Source organism: Engystomops pustulosus, chromosome 4 (assembly GCF_040894005.1).
Source record: "Engystomops pustulosus chromosome 4, aEngPut4.maternal, whole genome shotgun sequence".
In the NCBI taxonomy this organism is placed as follows: domain Eukaryota; kingdom Metazoa; phylum Chordata; class Amphibia; order Anura; family Leptodactylidae; genus Engystomops; species Engystomops pustulosus.
Window position 1 is genome coordinate 62,805,335 of NC_092414.1, and position 22,714 is coordinate 62,828,048.

Sequence of the window (22,714 nt, forward strand, 5' to 3'; positions counted from 1 at the left end):
CAAACTCTGTGCCTGGGAGACAGCCCGTGTGCCCACAGAGAGGTCTCCGAGTGCCATCTCTGGCACCAGTGCCATAGGTTCGCCATCACTGTTCTAGGTTATGTTTCCTTCATGGCCTAGTGTGGGGGCATCATCCAAAATATCAACTTTGTAGTGAGATGTAAATTGGTTTTATGAAGTCAAGGAGGCGGAGATTTTAACACTGAAGTCAAGCTTTCCCTGCCCAAGAATTCCCCCTTCACTGTAATTTATGGTCCTGCGTCCAGGGACATCATTGATGTCCTGAAGTCTGGAGCATGATGGAGGAGGTGTTCATAGAAGGGAGAGCTTGACTTCAGTGTTTAATTCTCTACTTCCCTGACTTTATACATCTAACTTGCATCTCGCTTCAAAGTAGATTCCACCAAGATGGGCCATGAATGAAACATGATCTAGAAGCTTTTCAACTGCTTAACAACATGCTGGTAGTGGCTTATTAGGCACAGGTTCCCTTTAAAAGTGTCTAAAAGTAGTCTTAAAGGGACTTTATTGCCAGAGTTTAGCCCAATAAACTTCTAGTCCCCTCAGGTAGGGAATGAACTGTCCTTTCTTGAACTGCCTCTTTTATGTCAAATCTCAACCAATTAACTATAGAAAAATTTCCTCAAGTCAAGTGAAAATTAGGAGAGAAGGGCCAGATTTTGGCTGAAATTACATATTGAGGCTGCTAAGGGAGTGTCACTTCAGACCCCCTATCTTTGGTTCTATACTACCTAGCACCATGATTTTTGTGTCACATTAAGGCTGCATGCACACTAACGTATGCCCGCGCAGCTACGGCCGGACGGGCACACGTCGAGAAGGGTGCAGAGGGGAGAAGAGAGCGCTGCTTGGCCCTACCCTCTCCATAGAGAATAGTGGTGCACGATACATGTTCTATCTTTTATACGGCCACTGCACTGTACGTTGAGCACGAGCGCCATAGACAACTATGGGGAACCTATATCTGTCCCCAATACGTTTGTGTGCTTGTAGCCTAAAGATGAGAATCTCTTCTTTCATATTGCATTAAGGCCTGTGGTTCAGTGATCTACAGAATCAGAGATACAGAAAATCAAATATATAGCTGCAGATCCAGTTCCAACCTATTTTTCTAACTCCTGTTCGGAACCATAAGCACAACCATAACCAAATTGTTACCCCTGGCCTCCTTCCTTCTAACATCAACTTTTAAAAGTATGCTAATGTGCAGCGCCTGGATCTATGTGCCCCTGGTTTATGCTTGATTTTGATGGTAGATTTTCTTAAAGTTTTTGTGCCACAGATTCTGCCTCGGTGTGTTTGTACTTCAGTGTGTCTTTCATCGATTCCTGGCATTTGGCAGGGTCACGGCGGTCAAAAATAGCCGGTTGGCTTTACCACTGGTGACAGGAGATGGATGCCTTATAAACACCTTGCTGAGATCTGAGGGAACAGCTGCTGCAAGGCTTCTTTTATTTATTTTTATATGTAACTTGGGCAATCCCTTTAAAGCGTAACTGTAAAGTGATTTTACCAAATTATTATGTGATTCCCCCTTTGAAAACAAAGAGAAGGAAGCCTACTTTGTGCTGCTTGTCCCATTTCTTTCCAAAGTTCTGAAGTGGGCGGAGACTAATGTCTGTCAGTCTGTGCCCTCAGGCTGAGGCCAGTTAACTTGCCCACAGATCTCATGATGCCCTGGGTTCTCTCTAAGTAATTTAACATTAAATCCATTTAGTTTCCCCACAAGTAAAACCCCTGAACACCGCGGTGTGTCTATACAGGATGTGTATGATGACCAGCCTGGCTGCTTCCATCACATGGATTTGCAGGAAACATGTAATAAGTGAAAGAAATCGTAAACCAGTAACATGCAGTCTATAGCCTGTTTGAGCACTAAGGATTACTAGCTTATCTACACATAGCTGATTCTGCAGATGACGAGGTAGGGGAAGGGAGCAGTGAGAAGAACAGAGACAGAGAAAGTTCTGTAGAATCGCAGACTGGGATGGAGGAACTGATGGGGAACAGGGGCGATCATATACCTCACTCAAACACATCCAGCTCTTCTAAGTTCACTGAAACATGACCTCCTCCCCTGTGAGCAGGGAGCAGCAGCTCCCCCCTCCCATGAAACTGTACATTTTGTAGATTTGTTGCCAGCATTGAGGTAATATAAGGTCTATAACAAGGAAATTACTGCATATAGGTAATAAGGCTAATAGGCAAAGATGTTTTACATCCCAAGTGCCGTTGATTTGTGAAAAATAAAAAACCTTTACAGTTACTCTTTAATATATTGTGTAATTTTTTTCTAATACACCGTTTGGCCTAAAAGCTGAACATGTGTGGGTCCTGCTATATACCAATGCAGTATACTGGACAGTTTTGAGTAGGAGGGATGAGGACTTGGGGCTATGTCTAGCATATCCCGGCATACCTGAGTGACTCTGACCATATAAATCCATTGTGGCTCTCCGTCACTTCTCAGCCAGGAAATAAGGAAGCTTGTGGATGTGCTTGGATTTGTATGTTTTCACATATTTTTGGCTGTTCTGGAATTTGTGGAAAGTCTGAAATGTGATCCTCCCTATTACTATATATAAACACAAGGACTACTGCTCAGAACCTCTTAGCTGAACTTGAGGAATTGTTTAGTTCTCTCTTAGATGTGCAGAATTATCTACTCCCAACAAGATTGTGGTTGGAGAAACACATTTCATGGTCTTCTGAGCCACTCCTGCTATAGATGTACCGTATATACCCGAGTATAAGCCGAGACCCCTCATTTTACCACCAAAAACTGGGAAAACCTATTGACTCGAGTATTAGCCGAGGGTGTAGTATACAGCCAGTCCCCATGTGGTATACGGCCAGCCCCCTGCCAAGCGTATAAAAAAAACCCCAAAACTTAATACTCACCCTCCGCTGTCCGGATCGTTGGCGCGGTCCCGATGTTAAGCTCGAGGCTCCCGATCCTCGGCACGGTACCAGGCGGCGGCTCCTCTTCTCTCTTCTTTCTTCTGTAGCAGGCAGATCGCGTCGATGCGATCTGGCGGCGGACGGGCACTATGATACCGCGGTGTCGCGGCTGATGACGTCATCAGCCGCAACACCGCTGCATCTTTTTGTGCGCCCGCCGGCAGTTCGCATGGACGCGATCTGCCTGCTACAGAAGAAAGAAGAGGAGCCGCCGCCTCCTGGTACCGCGCCAAGGATCGGGAGCCTCGCACCGAGGATCGGGACACCGGAGGGTGAGCATTACGTTTTTATTTTTTTTCTTGACTCATGTATAAGCCGAAGTGAGGTTTTTCAGCACATTTTTTGTGCTGAAAAACTCGGCTTATACACGAGTATATACGGTATATAATAATACTCTGGATATGTTGTCAATTTCCTGTATGTCATTAACCACAACAAAAGATAATAATAAGGTTTTATCAGTTAAAAAGCCTGTAAAGAGAGAATTGACCATTCTGAGGATTGATGCTGGTAAATACTTCTATTCGGAGATCTGAGGAAGTCATATACTTATTAAATGACATTAAATAGTTAACCTACCTTTGCATATGTATTACCTATAACCAATATGTTATTCTGACTCTCTTCTGTCAGGTGTGTGGCCCGGGACACACAGGTAACAATAGTAACCTTATTATATTTCATTACCTGATAAACCAGGGACACTTGCTCATAGATCTAGACACTGTTACAGTGGTAATCTTCTTATATTTGTTATCCATGGTCTCCTTCCTTCTAAAATCAACTAAAATTATGCTAATGATTTGATTTTGGAAGGAGGCCATGGATAACAAATAATAGAAGACCACAGTCACGGTGCCTGGATCTATGAGTGAGTGTCCCTGGTTTATCATGATGGATTTTGAGGGTAGATTTTCTTTAAGGATTTTTTTCCCTGCTTTTTCTCCTGTAGTGAGCAGGGCATCAGAAAGCATTCAGAACTCTGTCCACCCCTGACAATTGGGGAGCTAATGATTAACTCTTTCCACACCTAGAATATATTTCCCTTGTTGATTCGGCTCTGTAGGGAGATTCGGCTATACAGGGACTGTAAAAAGTAAGTCATTAGACACTTTATCGGGTTCCTTTATCTCTCAGATGTCAGTGGATAGCACAGAAAGCTGATTTACACAAACTGGAAATCGACCATTCAAATTGGGTGTAATAAACCAGGGGTCTTTTCTCATATATCCAGGCACTAATATGTGGTAATGTACTAATATTTATCCATGGCCTCCTTTCTCAGAAAATTGGTGCTAATTAATCTGAGGGTCTTTTTAGTGCTCCTCAGTGCTGCAGATTCACAGGCTGTTACAATGAGCTGGACATGTCTCCCCTCCCCCTGCAGTCTCCCTCCTGCATCTGCCTGTGTAATCTGGCAGCAGCAGTAAGTGCAGGGGGAGGGGAGACCTGCTCTGCTCATTGTAACAACCAGTGAAAAGATATCACTGAGGAGCTCTGGAAACGCCCACCAGAGCCCCTCAGACTCGTTAGCATAATTGTAAAAGTTGGTTTTAGAAGTAAGGCCATGTGTAACAAATATTATGATGGGTTTTTGATAGTTTTTCTTTATTAGGAACAAATCTTCCAGTACAGGCAGTCCCCCGGGTTACGTACAAGATAGGGTCTGGAGGTTTGTTCTTAAGTTGAATTTGTATGTAAGTCGAAACTGTATATTTTATAATTGTAGAACCAGACAAAAAGAATTTTGGCCCCAGTGACAATTGGGGTTTAAACATTTTTTGCTGTAATGGGACCAAGGATTATCAATAAAACTTTGTTACAGACACCTTACAGCTGATCATTGCAGTCTGGGACTATAGTAAAGCATTCAGAAATCTTCACCAGAGGTCAGAGGGGTCTGTCTGTAACTATGGGTTGTCTGTAAGTCGGGTGTCCTTAAGTAGGGGACCGTCTGTACCCTTCTTTATTTATAATATATTTCAAAAGTTACTATTGTCTTCTATTGATTCTTAAAATTGAGTTAAGTTTTTTTTGTTGGGATCATGGGATGAAATCTGATAAAGGATAAAGTACAGTGTCCATAAACTGCAAACATGTTTTTTTTTTTTTTTCCCCTCTGTATCCAAAATCCAAATGATGGGAGTAGCACAGCCCGGGCAATGTCTAGCTGGAATCTATAAACGGCAATCTATCTATACATTTATTTCTTGGTGCGCGTGCTGTGCTCGGGGGCTGCTTGTCGTGTCCCAGATACAGTCTTCGCTCACATCCATCCTCCGCCTGCTGGGCCTGACTTTTGTGCACATTTTCTGGTCACATTGTGATGTACTGAGCTATTTTGAGATGAAAAGAATAACCATATAAAACAGCGGTTTCCTTCTCTTTTCACCTCCATATCGCTCCGTGTGAGTTTGCAAGTTGCAGATTCATGGAGATTATTTACTGGAAAAATTAAAACTCTTCATGAGCCATTTACATTCCCTCTTTGTGTAATCTGTAGTCCTGATAATGAAGCTTTGTGATGATGTGATGAAACGCGATGATCTAAGGGTGTATTTTATTTTTTGCTAAATGCTTCTAGAAGTACATTGCACTTTGTAATGTTTCTATACTTTCTGGTTTTATTGTTAGGGGACATGAGAATCTACGTTGTCTAATGAACCCATTTATTAACCCCTGATGTTCTGGGGATCATCTTGTGGCATCATAATAGCTGTGACCCCGCCAGAAGTTCTGAGGGGGTCAAGGGACCCACTTTATCCAATGAGCGGCCTTTTTGGACCTGGGGTTAACACAGGAAGTGAAATCCCCTGGAAATGAAGGACATTTAGATGATGTAGCACAAAGAGCAATACAGGATGCAGATACAATTGTATTTCCTCACCTGGTTTAGCTGTGAGAGTGTTACCTGCCCATTAACTCTTCTCCTTGTTTACAGAATGAAGACAAACGCAGCCTCGCGCTTGGCGGACACGTGGGGTTTGACAGCCTTCCAGATCAACTTGTTAGTAAATCCGTTACCCAAGGATTCTGCTTCAACATCCTATGTGTGGGTAAGTTACATGGACACACTTATCTGCTGTGCTATATGGCGAGTTCTGGCCCATGATATCTGGATCAGCCTGGTTTCCCAGAGTCGGCTTGTAGCATTATAGCCCTCCAAGGATCGCTGCCTCCACTGATCTGTACTGCGGGCGGTGTATTGTGTCCTGCACTATGTTCTGGGTAATACTTCCATCGTCCATATTTTACAGACCATTTACCCCTCCTTTTTATAGTTGAGATGTAAATGGGAAAAAAAATAATACAGACTTTTTGGCGTAATTCTGCGTGGGGGGGGGGGTGCTAAACTTTTCTCATGTCCTTCCTTACCAACCCCCTGCAAACTGGGGAATGTATAGGGTCAGGTTTGCCAAAACGGGAACAATCTCTTTACAAGTCTGGAGAGCAGATGTTTTTTGTACTGACATGCAAGCCCTTAAAGGTCTGTGTTCATATCCGAAGTCTCGTTCTGTGTTTACAGCTCTTGTGCTTATCCGTGCATCCTTATAGTAACAAATCCGTGGATAGTCCAATCCAGCAGCCATTCTGCTTCCCATTTGTGTTTCTGACCTGCAGAACATGAACTAGTAATTTAGATCCATGAGACGAAGAAATGGAGCACATGACCTATAACTCCTACTATTAGGTGATAAAATATTGGCTGTAATATTACTGAGGAATTCATAAAGTAGTTTCGCCTGCATTTATACATATTTGCCCCAACCGGATACCAGGCAGTGTACTGAAGATCCTTAAAGGTGCAGCTCGTATTGTGTACACAGGGAATCTGTAGAAGAATGTGCCCTAGCAAATACAACCTGTATGTTTGGCACATTTACAGAGATGAGAATCTCCTTGTCAGCAGAACAAAGGCATTTCTAGAGATCTGTCAGACATGTTGGTAAATGTCTGATTGCTATGTAGGTGCCGGGTCACATTAGGAATTACTGTAGACGTCGCTCCAAAGTTAAGATTTATGGCGGTTTGACACGTGTTGAATATTTCTGATTCAGGACATTGAGCTGCCTGAACAGCTATAGTCTCATGAAGCCTCAAAAATGTCCTGGAAGCTATTTTCACCTTCAATGTGATATGTTGATTGGGAATTTATCTCTGAACCCACGGGCTAGGTAGCTCTATATTAAATTGCTTCCACATAGCGGCACACATTATTCCATATGGCAAACCAAGCATGAAGGTCTGGCCCATTATGCCAGCCATAGTTCCATGGGGTACTATGGACTGGAATGGCATCTAGAAGATGGGGGGGGGGGGGGGGGGGAGTTGTTGGATGGTCTTCCATACTAAGGCCAGAGGTTCACACATGGAAATTTTTGGATTAAAATGGTGTTATTTCAAATATTCTTTCATAGATGAATTGCCTCCAAAATGCATAATCTATCAAATAATAAAACATACGTCAATAAATCTTATTCTTCGTCAACGTTGCAGGCCTATAGTCTATAAGTTGCATCTGCTTGCACTTCTCAGCTGTCCGTGTGATAATCTGGTTTGGTTTCTTGTCTAGGTGAAACTGGGATTGGAAAGTCTACATTGATGAACACCCTTTTTAACACCACATTTGAGACAGAAGAGGCCAGCCATTACGAGAACGGGGTGCGACTAAGACCACGAACATATGAGCTTCAAGAGAGCAACGTGCACCTGAAACTAACCATTGTGGACACGGTGGGATTTGGTGACCAGATCAACAAGGATGACAGGCAAGCATTAAGACCTTCTCCTCTCCTACATGTGGGAATATTGTCAACCTGAATAGATGCTTATTTCTCTTATTTGTCTCTCTTCCTCCTTCACCTTTCTAAACTAATATCCAGTCAATATCTTTAGAGAATTGGGGTAGCAGGGGTGAGTAAGAGCTGACTGATTTCGGCATAGTCAATGGCTATCAGGCACCAACATGATGTAAATACCCCTTCAAATTCAAAGGGTTATTCCCATGAAGGTAAAATCTTAAGTATACTCAGAATGGCAAAATAACACATTCTCTTATTAATTGTTATCAACAAAAATACAGCATTTTCATATATTTCAACATGTCTCTATCAGTATTTCTGTTGCACATTTTGGTTGTTCTTGGATCAGACCATAAACTCTGTCTTAACTATGGTCGGGCAGGTTTTTTTATTTCTTCAGATTCCACAATACGTTTGGTGCTGGATCCGTGTTTACTTTTCTACATATAAGGACAGCAGTCCTTATATGAACCAATTCCTATCGTCAATAAAAATCAACAACTTACTGCGTGTCCCAATCTCCACATACTGACAGAGTCATATTACCTAGGTTATGTCCCCCAAATGCCGCCCAACATGTAGAAAGTGTCATTGAAAGCTGAGTGTGCATGTATTCTAATTGAATAGAAGGGAGAATGGTGCTAGCTTATCTCCCTGAAAGCAGAAACGATCAAACATGCTGAAATCCACTCTGCCCTACTCTTCTATGTGGAGTTAGAAGAAGCCCATACACATCGGATAGTTGCGCTGCTTTGTAAACCTACGACAACCCCAGCCCCATAATACCCAATCTGCAGCAATGACTACAGGCTCTTTGTAGTGTACTGCCACTCCATGGTGGGCGTTTCCAAAACCAGGTGACATCCATAGAAACCTATGTTTTATGTTGGTGACGTAGCCTATAATTAAGGTAATTGAGGAGCATCCTCTTCCCTCCAAGGAGAGAGACTTGATCAGTCTGCAGCATCGCTGAGAGACATAAATCATGCAGGCTGTCTGTAGTGCACACTTTCCAGTAACTCTTGGCATTGATGTTAAGTCTGTGGTTTTTTCTTTTTATTAATAACTTGAAGTTTACACGTACATATAATTGTGCTGTCATGCTGACATGACGGTGCTGCGAGGCATTGCACAGAAGAAATGGCGACATGAGGGCTTACTGGAAATTACACTGGTTATTGTACAGCAAGTTCCCTGCCCCCTCTTGGTTAGTAGATATATTCTTTGCTGTATAAACCTTTGTACTTAATATTCAGTTAAAAAAAAACTTCCCATATATATGCGGTCTCGCTATCAGAGGGGACACTGTTCAATCTGCTCTTCCTGCTCTATAACATGCTGCATGCAGTTAGGATTCCAAGTGCAGTCTGCTCAGCTCCTCTTGCTCTATGAACAATTGCTGAGCGGAGTAGCTCCTACTCTGACACACAACCTGCAGATAGGACACCATTTACAGTCTGCTCCTCCTGCTCTATGACTAGTTGCCTGCTGATGGGACACTATGAACCATTCACTGTGAAGCTACTGCTCTATGACACACAGCCTCCAGATAGGACACTATTTACAATCTGCTCCTCCTGCTCTATAACATGCTGCATGCAGTTAGGACAGTGGGCACTGTCAGGAGAGAGAAAGCACAGGGGTCAGTCTCCTCATCTACTGAATAAAGTCCAAAGTCTCTCCCACCAAAAAGCTTAGCGGGAGAGTCTCCCAGTGCCACCGTACCACCCACTTACTCTGAGCTGAGGCTCCTATTGTCTGTTGTGAACCTCTATGGGGGGGGGGGGGGGTTACACGGCTGTCATTGTAACTGGAGTTATGGTTTAAACAGTTTCTATTTTACAATGATTTACAGTGAAGTTCTAAATGCGAGTTAAAGTGATGAAGTTCTCTTGGCTCATAATCACACACGGCCACATTCCTGTTATTATTTTCTTCTTTCCTCAACATAAAATAGAAACAGACGTTTTAGTTAGTTCAACGTCTTACAACACCACTGTCTTCCTGGCTGCACCCGTCTATGCGGGTGCTGCGCTCCCATGGCGCCTCTAGAGGAGATGACACAAGTGGCTGGGAGCACGCCGGCCCACACCAGCTCCCGGGATTTCTCAGCACTTGTCATTGTTCCAGGTTTCTATACAGTAAGTCATCAGTAACCACCATTTACATGGCATTTTTGTGCAGTTACAGGTCTGTCGTTGACTACATTGATACTCAGTTTGAGAATTATTTACAAGAAGAACTGAAAATTCGGCGATCCCTTTTCAACTTTCACGACTCCAGGATACATGTCTGCCTGTACTTTATCACCCCAACCGGACACTCCCTGAAATCCCTGGATCTAGTGACGATGAAGAAGCTGGACAGTAAGGTACTTGTAGAAACAGCCATCAATTTCCTTTTTTTTTTGTTTGGTTTGTTCCTTAGCAACACAAATATGGTGTTTTAGAAAGAGGAAGCTCCTAAAGCAACGTGGGCTTTACCAGATCAATGTGCCTGGTTAGCATTAGGGATATTTTTGGAGAAGCGATCTAAAGCTTGCATGTCATGCAGTTATGTCCTTAGCGATCAGCATCTTGTGAAATAAAATGATAGTTTCCTCTGATGTCACCAGAGAAAAGCTAGAATTACTTGCATTAAACACTCAAGGTAACTCCCCTTTAGGGGACATTCACACTGCAGTATGCCCGCCGGGCACTGGAGAGGAGGAGGTGACCCCTCCATAGAGAAAAGAGGCACACGGCCGCAGACATGGAGGAAGATAGAGTATGCTCTATCTTTTCCCCGTGTATGGCGCAGATTATTGTCACACGTATGTCGCCGGACTGCCGTTGCCGTCTATGGGGACGTATATGCAGCCGCAAATTTATCCCCACAGACGGCCATGTGAATGCACCCTTGTATAGTTTGGCTGCGGAAGCTCTGCAGTTACAGATTCCATAAAGCATGTTCTGCAGGGTTGGAGCGCTTTTGGAGATTAGTGAAAGGGTTACTTTTGTATCTGGGGTCCACCTCTCCAGGTTCTGGTTTGTCCTGGCTCTAATGACTATTGCATACGAACGTGTTCAGCCCATATGCTGTTCCGATCCCACAGACTGAACACATTACACAAGATTGGAGTACGTGCATCGTACACTAATACGCAGCGGTCATTAGTACAAATTAGTGTACGATACAAGGATTCCCAGTCCTGTGCAGTGTGTTCGGTCCGTAGGATCAAAACAGCAATACTTGGGGCTGATCACTCGGGCGCAGGCTACAGTGCAGTTCTTTGCCAGGCCAGACTTGGTGTAAAATGTGCCCAGCAAATGTGCCGACCATGATGAAGATCTATCAGAAGGATAGGGCCTCTGATCTATCTGGCTTGGCCCAAGTGGGCGCACCAACATCAAGTACTGCACAAGAAATACCAGCGCTTGATATTTCTACCCCATGAGTCTGTCCGGGTGCTGTCCTATGTAGACAAGAAAATCCTTTGTGAGCAAGATTCCCCGGGAGGAGACTGAACTCTGAATGTGTGTCCCCCTAATTTCCTCCATTATTTTGTGGAGTTAGATGCGGAGAATAGATGGAGAGGACTGTGCGGCTGTGCCTCTACTTGCCACTTTAAGAATTGGGTAGGACACTACTGAATCTATCTGCCAGCCCAAGGAAAGTCGCATTGTCTGCGCAGTGTGTAATCTGGTTATAATACAGATCAGTCTTCTAGAACCTTTGCTCTGTATTGCCTCCGAGTCTGGATGGTTTGCATTGTGCAGTAGGATATGTAGCTTTGTGCAAATGTTTTATTTTCCTTTGCAGTCCTTAGCTTTTTCATGGCATTGCACACATTGTGGCTATCTCCTCCTTTGTTAGGATGACCCGTAGTGAGGTTTGTGGCTATATTGGGGTGAGGAGGCGGTGAGTGGAAGCATGCATAAGATAAACACTGTAACACTAAGCTTTTATTTTGCAAGCAGAGAATGAAACAGTGTGGCATTGATGTGGCAGCTGGGCATGGGGTGGATGCCTTATTTATCACACATGAATGCAGCCTCCTACCATGTACTTAACAGATGGGCGCTGTGTACTTGTGTACCGCCCAGAAACTTTAACACTTGCAGGGACCCTCTGGAGTATGTGCGATTTATATAAATATTCAGTACTAACACATTAACCTAAGACTACTATAGATTTACAATGAAAATGCATGACCGAACAACATGTCTACAGCTAAAAGCTATTGTAGACTTATAGTAAATTTGTCAAACCAAGGGATACCCCAATTCCCTTTTCAATTCACATTTAGACCAAGTGACAAATGATCATTTCTTTCAATCCACAAATTAGATTTTCTGATCCTCCTTGTGACAATCATATATTCTTCTGTGGGTTTAGATACTGTACAGTGTTAGAAGATCACATGTCTCGTCTCGTCACATCCATCACATGACGAACAGTCTGGCTACAAGCTGCTGATATCCTAACATTTAGCCTTGTTTCTCATATGAAAGGACAATGCGATCTCATTCTCAAGTGCAGACCATTGTGGGCTAATGTTCTGCCCATGGTGGCCCCAAATGAGAAAGGTCTTGTAAAGTGTTGCCATTTGGGGCCAATCTCTACCAACAATGAAATGAAAGTCATTTTCTTTTGTTTGGGTCACATTATTGGATTTTCAAATATTTTTTTTTAAGCAAGAGACTTTGCAGCCACATTGGCTTGTGACCTGCATGAAACTCAGAGCTCAAGAGCCCCTCCATCCTGTAGCTTCACAGGCTGTTACACTGTCTCCCCTCCCTCTGTGTGATGTAATCTCATGACAGATGGAGAAGTTTCAGCAAACAGTCAGAGGGCTAAGTGCTCCTGCACAGTTTAACAACCTGTGAAGCTGCAGCACAGAAGCACTCTGATAATACCCTTCAGGATTATTATCATAATTTTAAAAGTTGATGTGAGAAGATCTAAGATGATTACAACTGTAGCTGGATCTATGAGTACGTTCCCCTGGTTTATTATGCTTGGATTTTATTCGGAGATTTATAAAAATAATAATAGTCATTATTATTTTACACCGGGTTTGAGTATTGGATAACTTTTAGGTTTAAATGATATCTGTAAGCGGCGTGACAACGGAGGCGTATTCACTAGAGGTCTCTTATGTAGAGGCCACCTTGAGTATATGTGGGTAAATGCATTTTAAATTCCCACATTAAAAAATCTTTTTAGCATTACTATCCAGATGTCCCCTCTTGGGGAGTGGTAGAGGCAGCTCAGAAACGTATCCTAACTGCTATTCAAAATTCACTGTATCTGAAGTCTTACATCCGGCTTGCAAGTCTCATTGCTTAGATACGACTCCCTGTAAGTATCAGAAATTACCAAAGCATATTAATCACACCATAAAAATGGAACAAAATATTTATTTCAAACGAAATGCAATGAAAAGGTCGATGGCGCTCTTGGTTGAAGACTCCAGGTTAATCTATTTTGCTTAGGGAAATGACCGTGCTGGTACAAAGTTGGGGAAATGAGTCTCTTCCTTGTGTGGATTATTATTTGCCTGTCCATTACATTCCCATCCCAAAATATAGTCCTTGGACACCCTTAGCCAGGGGGGAATTTCTGAATGTATGTTTGTGCTTGTTTTGTGGTCTATATGATCATATTATCTGCTACCATAATTTCAACATAAATAGAAAATTCCCACAAAAACTTCCAAACTGCCCCATGTCTTTACTCTGAGCCCTTGCATGTTTACTAGAAATACAGTAGAGGGAAACATTTTAAACTTTGGCAATAAATCCATGCCTTCCCTATCCTCCTCTCTTCTCCAGGTTAACATCATTCCCATCATCGCTAAAGCCGACACCATTTCCAAGAGCGAGCTCCACAAGTTTAAGATCAAGATCATGAGTGAGCTGGTCAGCAATGGCGTCCAGATCTACCAGTTCCCAACCGATGACGACGCCGTGGCAGAGATCAACTCTGTGATGAATGTAAGAAATACTGTACAAGATTATCCTCTCTCTAATGGGATCATAGGTGTTGGGTCACACTGCAGGAGACATGGAGTCCATCCTATGTATACATAGGAAAATCCCTTTAGGGGAGCTCATAGAATTTCAAGCTCTGGAACCCACATAATCCAAAGAATGGGGGTGCATTTTGGATTTCCTGTCTAAAAGAAAAAAAAGAATATTTTTTTGAAGAGTCCCAACACCTGAGACTCGGTTGTACCTTACAGACATCAGAAGCGCATATGTCTCTCTGCAGTGATGTCACACAGACTGTGTGTACCCCAATTCTAATGTCTCCTCATTATATGTTTAGAGGAGTTAAATCTGTTACATGCCCCAGCTCAAAAGATGACGTTCACCTCACAGAATTTGGTGCGGAGCCTTGGGCCTACGTAACCTTATGGAACGATTTTCATTTTTGACAAACAGCCGTTTACATGTGCATGGTCCTGTGCAGATCCAGACTCCTTCTGGTAGTCTACTGCTGAGTGATCCACATTTATAATCTCCAGAACATTCCTTTTACTGTTCTGTAGTGCCCTCTAGTGGTAACATTCACAAGAGACATGAATGCAGATCTCCGGAGCATGGACATGGCAAAGACTTGCTAAATTCAAAAGGCCTATCCTTACATACATTGGAGGCACCTACCACCAGATCTACCTTAATAGGTAGATCCATGGTGATAGTTTTCTTTAACTAAGATTACAGCACAGGGGAGGGGGATGTGGAGTATTAATCATCTACAATCAGTAAATGTAATGGAGATGTCCTAAATAAGCATAGGATTGAGGTTTCTGACTATTTTCGTCATGAAGAGAACCTACTCTGCTCATCCGTAGTTTTTATTGTTCTGTCCCAGTAGTTTGCTGTATTCACTAAGGTATAATTTTGTTTTATGTTTTTTAGGCCCATCTTCCTTTTGCAGTAGTGGGGAGCACTGAGGAGGTGAAAGTTGGCAATAAGCTGGTGAGAGCCAGGCAGTACCCGTGGGGAGTGGTACAAGGTGAGTAACCAATCTAGCTAGAGAAGAGTGTTTGCGTGTGAGCTTAGATGGCAAGGACATCTCCACCAAGTGACAGAGATACTATCATGTACCCTATAAACTAGTGTAAATTATAGAACAAAGCTATTACAATTGTGAAAAGACATAGGGGCTTATTTACTAAGGGTCCCGTGGCCACATTTTCGTTGGTTTTCCTGACTTTTCGGGGATCGCGTGGGGGTTTGTGTCGCACGTGAATGTTTTGTGTTGCAATCTCGCTGGCTTTCACGAGACACAAATCAGGGGGCGGGCCGTCAGACGATCTGACGGATTCAGACTACGCCCGGGATTTAACATTTAAATTTGTGATGCAAGCCATGACTTACATGCACCAGGAAGAAGGTGAACTCCAACGGACCTGATCGGGGAAGCGACACATGCAGGAAATCGGGCGCAAGTTCTTAGTGACTCGCGGCAGAGTTAATCCTCGTCGGACAGTCCAGATCGGGGATCGCACAGGGATCGGGTATTTAAATGTGCCCCATAGTTTTTGCTTTCTGGGGCATGGACAGGTAAATATGCCTCTCAATAAGTGTGGTTCATAACAATCCAAATGTACTTTCTGTACATTTTTGAAGTGAACCTGTCACCAGATTTTTACCCCCATTAAACTACTAGTCCTCTCGGGTGGGGTATGAAATGTCCTTTCTAGAATTCCCTCTTTTTATGTGAAATCTCGCCAATTTGCACATTTAAAAATATCTCCTCCCTATGTCATGCCAGAGGAAAATGTGTCTATTTTTAGCTCATTTTCCCATGATGTTGGGGATTACAGAAGAGGGAATTTCCATTAAGGCCATTTCATACCCTTCTTGAAGTAAAGGCTGAAGACAGGTTAATTTTAAAGGGAACCTGTCACCAGGAATGTGATTTCTAGCTGGTGACTATGCTATGCTGATTTTAAAACTGCCCTTTGTCAGCATTCTGAATTATTTCAGTAGTTTGTTTTACATTACCAGGCTCCCTGTCAGCAGTGTGTGGTGAGTCCAAGTGAAGGGGAAAAGTGGCAACTTGTGTGTTCCTGTGTCAGTCTCCTCTCCTTCACACTCATGCACCTCCCTGTGGTGTGGAGGAGAGGAGGTAGGCATGAGGAGACATGGGCTGCAGCTGCCCACCCTCCATCACCCCAGGCACTCACTACATGACAGGGAGCCAGGTAATGTAAATCAAACAATTACAAACTACTGAAATGATTCCCGAATGCTGACAAAGGCAGATCTAAATTCAAAATAGAATAGGCTATTGGAACCTGTCGCCAGCTGAAAATGACATACCTGATTCGCTTTAAGGGTACAATCACACGAATGGGCGGGCACACGTCAGCGTACTGGAGAGGAAGAGGGATGAGAGTTGTTCACCTCTCCCCTCTCCTCAGGGCCGAAACAGTAAAACTGCGGAATATAGGACATGTGCATAGTCATTGTGTGGCGAGACAACATTTGCCCACCGCACAGTGACTGGGCGACAATCGGGGACGGATACGCAGCCAGAAATGGTACAGCCATGTATTGGTCCCAATTACGTTCACGTGAATGAGGCCTAGAGCTGTGCGTTGTATAAAAGATGCCACATAAACTATCCACAGGGCAGGGGGCTGCTTTGCACATACCTCACACTGGCCTTATGTGTACATAAAGAAAAATTAAGACTTTGTTCTTTGGGGACTGTATGTTGTGGTGAGATCTAATTTGACTCACCCTGATTACTGTTACATTGCAGTGCTTGCATGAGCCACGGAGCAGAGCCTGGCATACAGTGGCAGCCAGGCTGCAGTCAGTACTAAGATATTGGTGTCTAACAAGTTCTAAGGGTCATTCCCCAAGCATTGGAGGGTGCTGATGGTGATACCATGGCATTGCAGCTTAATTATAGGTGCTACCAGAGCATCTAACCTTATAGTTCCCTCCTGGGGAAAAAACTAAAAAATATTTAACTTTTAAAAGTATAAAAAAAATAAACAAAAAATCAAACTCAAAATCCCCCTTACTTCGTTAAAACTGAACCTCCCATATTTGTTGTTGCTGCGTTCATAATCCCTTAATCAATAAAGATTGTCTTGTACAAATTCCAAATGTCCAAATTGTACAAATTCTGTTTTTATACCTGGTTTCCAAAAAAAAAAAAAAGTGATTAGAAAGTTGCACATACTACTGGTACCAGTGGAAATGACAGCTTGTCTTTGCTTACATACATGTTTCTCATTGTGCTGTAGTTGAGAATGAGAGCCACTGTGACTTTGTAAAACTGAGAGAAATGCTGATTCGGGTCAACATGGAGGACCTTAGAGAGCAGACGCACACCCGCCACTATGAGCTGTACAGACGCTGCAAACTAGAGGAGATGGGATTTAAAGATACCGACCCTGACAGCCAACCATTCAGGTGAGTATTGGCGACATTTCTGCATATGAAATATTTATGCCTTTTCAGTTTTTTTGTCACTTCGGCAGGCTGAAAGGATGGAAACCTGAAACCACACATCATCATTTGTTTATTTTTTTTAAATAAATAAATGTTTGGGGTTTTTATAGACGTTTTGTGTCGTGTTGGAGGAGTACGGTTTTCCTGTGTATAAAAAAACCGCTCCTTGCTAATTTTGCTACACCTGACTTTTTTTTTTCTGTGTTTCGTTAAAAAAGCTTAATCGCTTTAAAAGTAAAAATAGTCGCTTATTTTTATGCAAAAAACCCACCTCTACTCTTCAGGTGCAATGTCTTCTACTGGGGCCTGACCTAAGGGCTTGGTGTTCGCTGGGTAGGTGTCCGGCAGGTAGATTGCACGAAGCAGGAGAAGCCGGTGGTATGGAGAAAATAGTTCTAGCTGGGGCTCTCCTGGTGTATGCATTTATAAGGGGTCCCTGGGTCCATGGCAGAGGGGAGGCCCTTGATCTTAGCGGCAGACAGGGATCCCACGAAGAGAAGAGATGTAGAACATCAACTACAGTTCCTTTATTCCAGAACATGAATATAGCAAAGGCAATGGGCCAAGGAAGCTGGTTGGATAATGTCTGGCAAAGGATGCTCACAGTCCAGTTTCTGTAGCTTTAGGCTGGGGAGGTTAGGAACTGCTCTATGAGCAATCCTAGGCATGCTCTGTTAGGAATCAGAGCTGCTGGGGGCCTGATATCTGCAGACCATGTGCCTGTAGCAAGGACTCATCTGGTTCTCAGAAAGACTTGAACTAAACTCTATGGAACTTTCCAGCAATGGGGAGCTTTATAAACTTCCCCTCGGGATGGAGAGTTCAGATTTCCAACCAGAGATCTTGTTACAAAGATTACACAGATGACAGGCTTAACTGGTCACACTATACCTCCATCTTTAGGACATTGGAAGTGTATAAAGATTGTAAGGGACCCGTCAGGCAGGCCGTTAAACAAGCATAAGTGTAGAATGGAGTGCACAAAAATTAGCAAATTTTTTTTTGCTAGATTTAACAAGCAATTTGAGCCACTATAATAAATCTGACGTGCAGAAAAGCTCCTAAAACGGTCAAAATAAAGGTGCACAGATCCTACCTTGATGATTCTCCCTCATTGTGTTATTTTCTGACATGGGTAAAACTGTGCAGCAGTTTATAGTTGTAGAGTTCTCTTTGTTTCCAGGAACAGATCACAGTAAGAGTAGGGATGGAAACTGGATGTGGTATGTACATCGAGCTCACCTTTCTAATAGGACACATCACTGATTTCCAGGGAGTTAAGTATATTTTGAGACTGCCAGTACCACATCCACATTGTAGGCCGAGGCCTCCATTGGAGTAAGCCACTGTCTTCGGATTTGCCAACATTATAGTATTGCTTTCCTCTTCTTGAAAGCTCTAAGGAACTGTGAGTTGGTCAAATATTTCCTATTTTCTCTAGTGTAAATCTTTGTGTCTTGTAGTCAAGTGCATCTGAAGCCAAGTCCATATAAGCACTGTAGGTTTTCATTATTCTGCTTTGCCAGAGGATCCTTAAATTGAAGTATAATTCAATAATGAATATAAGTTGAAGATTCTCCATTTGTTTTAACAAAGCCAACTACCTAGCTTCTGTCAAATGTCCATTTTTCTATAAAGGAAAATATATCACTAATTGCTATGTCAAAAATGTAGAGATCTGAAATTTCCAAGCAAACGTAAGGTGAAGTAAAAGCACAAAGAGCCCACCCCTTTCCCTTAAGAAAATCCTGGCCATGGTTCCCACCAACGGTGCCATGCTCGCAAGCCGATGCACCATTACAGTACAGTAATATAACTGATGTAAGTGAAGCTTTACAGACCACAGTAACATGAAATACTGTTCTCTCTGGTGTGGTTAGTCTTCAGGAGACATATGAAGCCAAGAGAAAAGAATTTCTTGAGGACCTGCATCGGAAAGAGGAAGAAATGCGACAGATGTTTGTGAACAGAGTCAAGGAAACTGAGGCCGAGCTAAAGGAGAAGGAACGCGAGGTTGGTGACTTTCTACTTGATGATAATAATAATCTGTATTTATATAGCGCCATCAAATTCCGTACCGCTTTACAGATTCAGTGGAGAACATACACTGCTCACAAGAGCTTACAGTCTATAAGATGTCATAAAATCGGACAGGATAGTCATAAGATGGAAAATAGGGGACAGTCCGACAAGGCAGGAAATTTGCAACCACTCAAAAACTGAATGGAAACAACAGGAAAAGAGAAAAAATTGGGACAGATTTATGATTGTAAATTTGGACCACTTGGAATTTATAAGATGCCAGGTTTATCCCCATGCGTAATGCATTTGACCCATCTTTAGACACCATTGTCCAAAATCGTACCACCTCTTACTTTACGTTATTTGTATGTATTTTTTGTGCCTGTTTAAATGTCATATCTTGTGTATTAACTAAAGCTTTGTTATATCAGAAATGGTGCAGGTGGTGATAGTTTATATCTTTGTAATATACTTCATTAAGGGAAACTGGTTCTCTGTGCCGTTTTTTCTCTCCGGTAGTGAGCAGTGTGTTTAAATACTAAGCTTGGTCATTGGAAACCTGATCAGATTCCTTATCTCTCAGCTGTCAGGAAGAAAGACACAGGAATATTTCTTCCATTTATGTAGGAGAATATAGGGAGAGGGTTTTTTACAATGTAATTGTGGACTGTTTTAAGTTCAGAAGACAGAAAGGGGTTGATCCCGAATAACGGCTTTAGATGATCTACAGAGAGTGGCTGAAAGACCTTACAGCGTTGTCCTTGATACTGGGAAACTTTATGAAAACTTTGGCCTTTGATTTGCTAAGCGCTCATGACAAGAATTTGGGGTCACCGATACAAGGGTTCATTAAGAATGGGAGGCGAAGATTTGTATCTACTTTAGTAATTCTATGAAACAATCTTTATCTATGTTACAGCTCCAAGAAAAGTTTGCACACCTCAAGAAGATTCACTACGATGAGAACAAGAAGCTGGAAGATAGGAGGAAGGAGTTAGAAGAGGAGATGAACGCATTCAATAGACGGAAAATAGCAGTGGAGTCCTTGCAGTCCCAGTCATTCCAAGCAATGTCCCAGCAGCCCTTAAAGAAGGACAAGGACAGGAAAAAGTAAGTTCTGCAATCTCATCCTTCCCTCATAAGCGTCTTTATCTTGCTATAGTATAGCAGAAAGCAGGGAGCACTCCGATAAATATGGTAAATAAAGTGGCTTTATTCTCCCATGCAGCTACATTTCGGCTGATCCATATAGCCTTTATCAAGCTTGATAAAATGTAGCTGCATGGGTGAATAAAGCCACTATGTTTCACCATATCTATAGGAGAGCTGCCTGCTTTCTGCTATACTACAGATGATTTCTGGATTACTCCTTTGGTGGGATATCACCAGACCATCACCCGCTGTGCTGCGGTTTCTTTCTATATTTTTTTTTATCTTTCTATAGATACATCTACTTTGTCTGCTGCTTACACCAGCCATTTATATGGCGTGCTTCCTCTAAGAGATGTTTCCCAGCAGTACAGTTCTTGTAGACAAAAAATTGATGACTGTTGTAAATGTTCTTGAGGGTTAACTTTTGCAAACCCTTGTACCGACCAATTGGAAACCAGAACACTGATTGGTTCTGTCCATGCTTTCTATAAGATGGCATTTAAGATCTATTCGGCGGCATTGGACACCATTATCTACTAGGCTCTAGGTAGCTGCACAGATTCCTCGGGCCACGTTCACATGTTGTGGTTAAATTTAACTTCAAAACATGATTCAAGTGCTGGGCGGAAGAGCTACTCCCAAACTCTGCCACGGTTGGTTGGACCTAAATGCTTCAGCCCTGGAAGAAGCAACACGTGTTTTAAACCTTTTTCTGCTAAAACGTGTGTTGCTTTTTCCCCATATAGAACTATGATAGACAGCAGCTTATGTGTCAACATTGTCATATATAGGAACTACGGAAGGGCAGGTAGACAACCTGGTGTTTAATGGGGTACATACAACAGCATGCGCATAGCATGGTCTTTACAGTGGGTTTGGGTTTATACCATCCTGTTTTCGGGACTGTATCCCCAGGATCGAAGACACTTTGAGGGCCCATCCCTGTATCAGTAGGATTGTGTTTTCTCTGTATGGGGTCTGTTTGGATCCACTTCTAATCTTTAGATTTGTTACTCTGGTAGGAAGAGTTATTTGCTTTGGTTAGAGTTGTAGGTGGAGTAGGTGGTTAGAATTGTCTAGAATAAAATGTCTGGGCTTCCTGTTGGCATTGCACTGTATTGAATGGACAGTCTGTGCATAACGTGTATACACTCATCGGCCACTTTATTAGGTACACCTGTCCAACTGCTCGTTAACACTTAATTTCGAATCAGCCAATCACATGGCGCCAACTCAGTGCATTTAGGCATGTAGACATGGTCAAGACAATCTCCTGCAGTTCAAACCGAGCATCAGTATGGGGAAGAAAGGTGATTTGAGTGCCTTTGAATGTGGCATGATTGTTGGTGCCAGAAGGGCTGGTCTGAGTATTTCAGAAACTGCTGATCTGCTGGGATTTTCACGCACAATCATCTCTAGGGTTTACAGAGAATGGTCCGAAAAAGAAAAAACATCCAGTGAGCGGCAGTTCTGTGGGTGGAAATGCCTTGTTGATGCCAGAGGTGAGAGGAGAATGGGCAGAATGGTTCGAGCTGATAGAAAGTAATAGTGACTCAAATCGCCACCCGTTACAACCAAGGTAGGCAGAAGAGCATCTCTGAATGCACAGTACGTCGAACTTTGAGGCAGATGGGCTACAGCAGTAGAAGACCACACCGGGTGCCACTCCTTTCAGCTAAGAACAGGAAACTGAGGCTACAATTTGCACAAGCTCATCGAAATTGGACAGTAGAAGACTGGAAAAACGTCTGATGAGTCTTGATTTCTGCTGCGACATTCGGATGGTAGGGTCAGAATTTGGCGTCAACAACATGAAAGCATGGATCCATCCTGCCTTGTATCAACGGTTCAGGCTGGTGGTGGTGGTGTCATGGTGTGGGGAATATTTTCTTTGGGCACTCTTTGGGCCCCTTGGTACCAATTGAGCATCGTTGCAACGCCACAGCCTACCTGAGTATTGTTGCTGACCATGTCCATCCCTTTATGACCACAATGTACCCAACATCTGATGGCTACTTTCAGCAGGATAATGCGCCATGTCATAAAGCTGGAATCATCTCAGACTGGTTTCTTGAACATAACAATGAGTTCACTGTACTCAAATGGCCTCCACAGTCACCAGATCTCAATCCAATAGAGCATCTTTGGGATGTGGTGGAACGGGAGATTCGCATCATGGATGTGCAGCCGACAAATCTGCGGCAACTGTGTGATGCCATCATGTCAATATGGACCAAAATCTCTGAGGAATGCTTCCAGCACCTTGTTGAGTCTATGCCACGATGAATTGAG

At 42.9% G+C, this 22,714-nt stretch overlaps 1 protein-coding gene across 5 annotated transcripts in view; it reads left to right on the plus strand.

Moving 5' to 3' along the window:
• SEPTIN8 (septin 8) overlaps nt 1–22,714 on the plus strand; it is a 51,092-nt gene that overhangs the window by 11,089 nt on the left and 17,289 nt on the right. For 4 of the 5 annotated variants that reach the window (XM_072146079.1, XM_072146080.1, XM_072146084.1 and 1 more), the window contains exons 2-9: nt 5,924–6,038; nt 7,556–7,751; nt 9,969–10,155; nt 13,601–13,762; nt 14,693–14,789; nt 17,041–17,209; nt 19,129–19,261; nt 20,190–20,380. In XM_072146079.1, coding sequence (XP_072002180.1) covers nt 5,924–6,038; nt 7,556–7,751; nt 9,969–10,155; nt 13,601–13,762; nt 14,693–14,789; nt 17,041–17,209; nt 19,129–19,261; nt 20,190–20,380 — 1,250 coding nt within the window. The remainder of the gene's footprint in view (nt 1–5,923; nt 6,039–7,555; nt 7,752–9,968; nt 10,156–13,600; nt 13,763–14,692; nt 14,790–17,040; nt 17,210–19,128; nt 19,262–20,189; nt 20,381–22,714) is intronic. The other variant, XM_072146082.1, reaches the window with a different exon arrangement.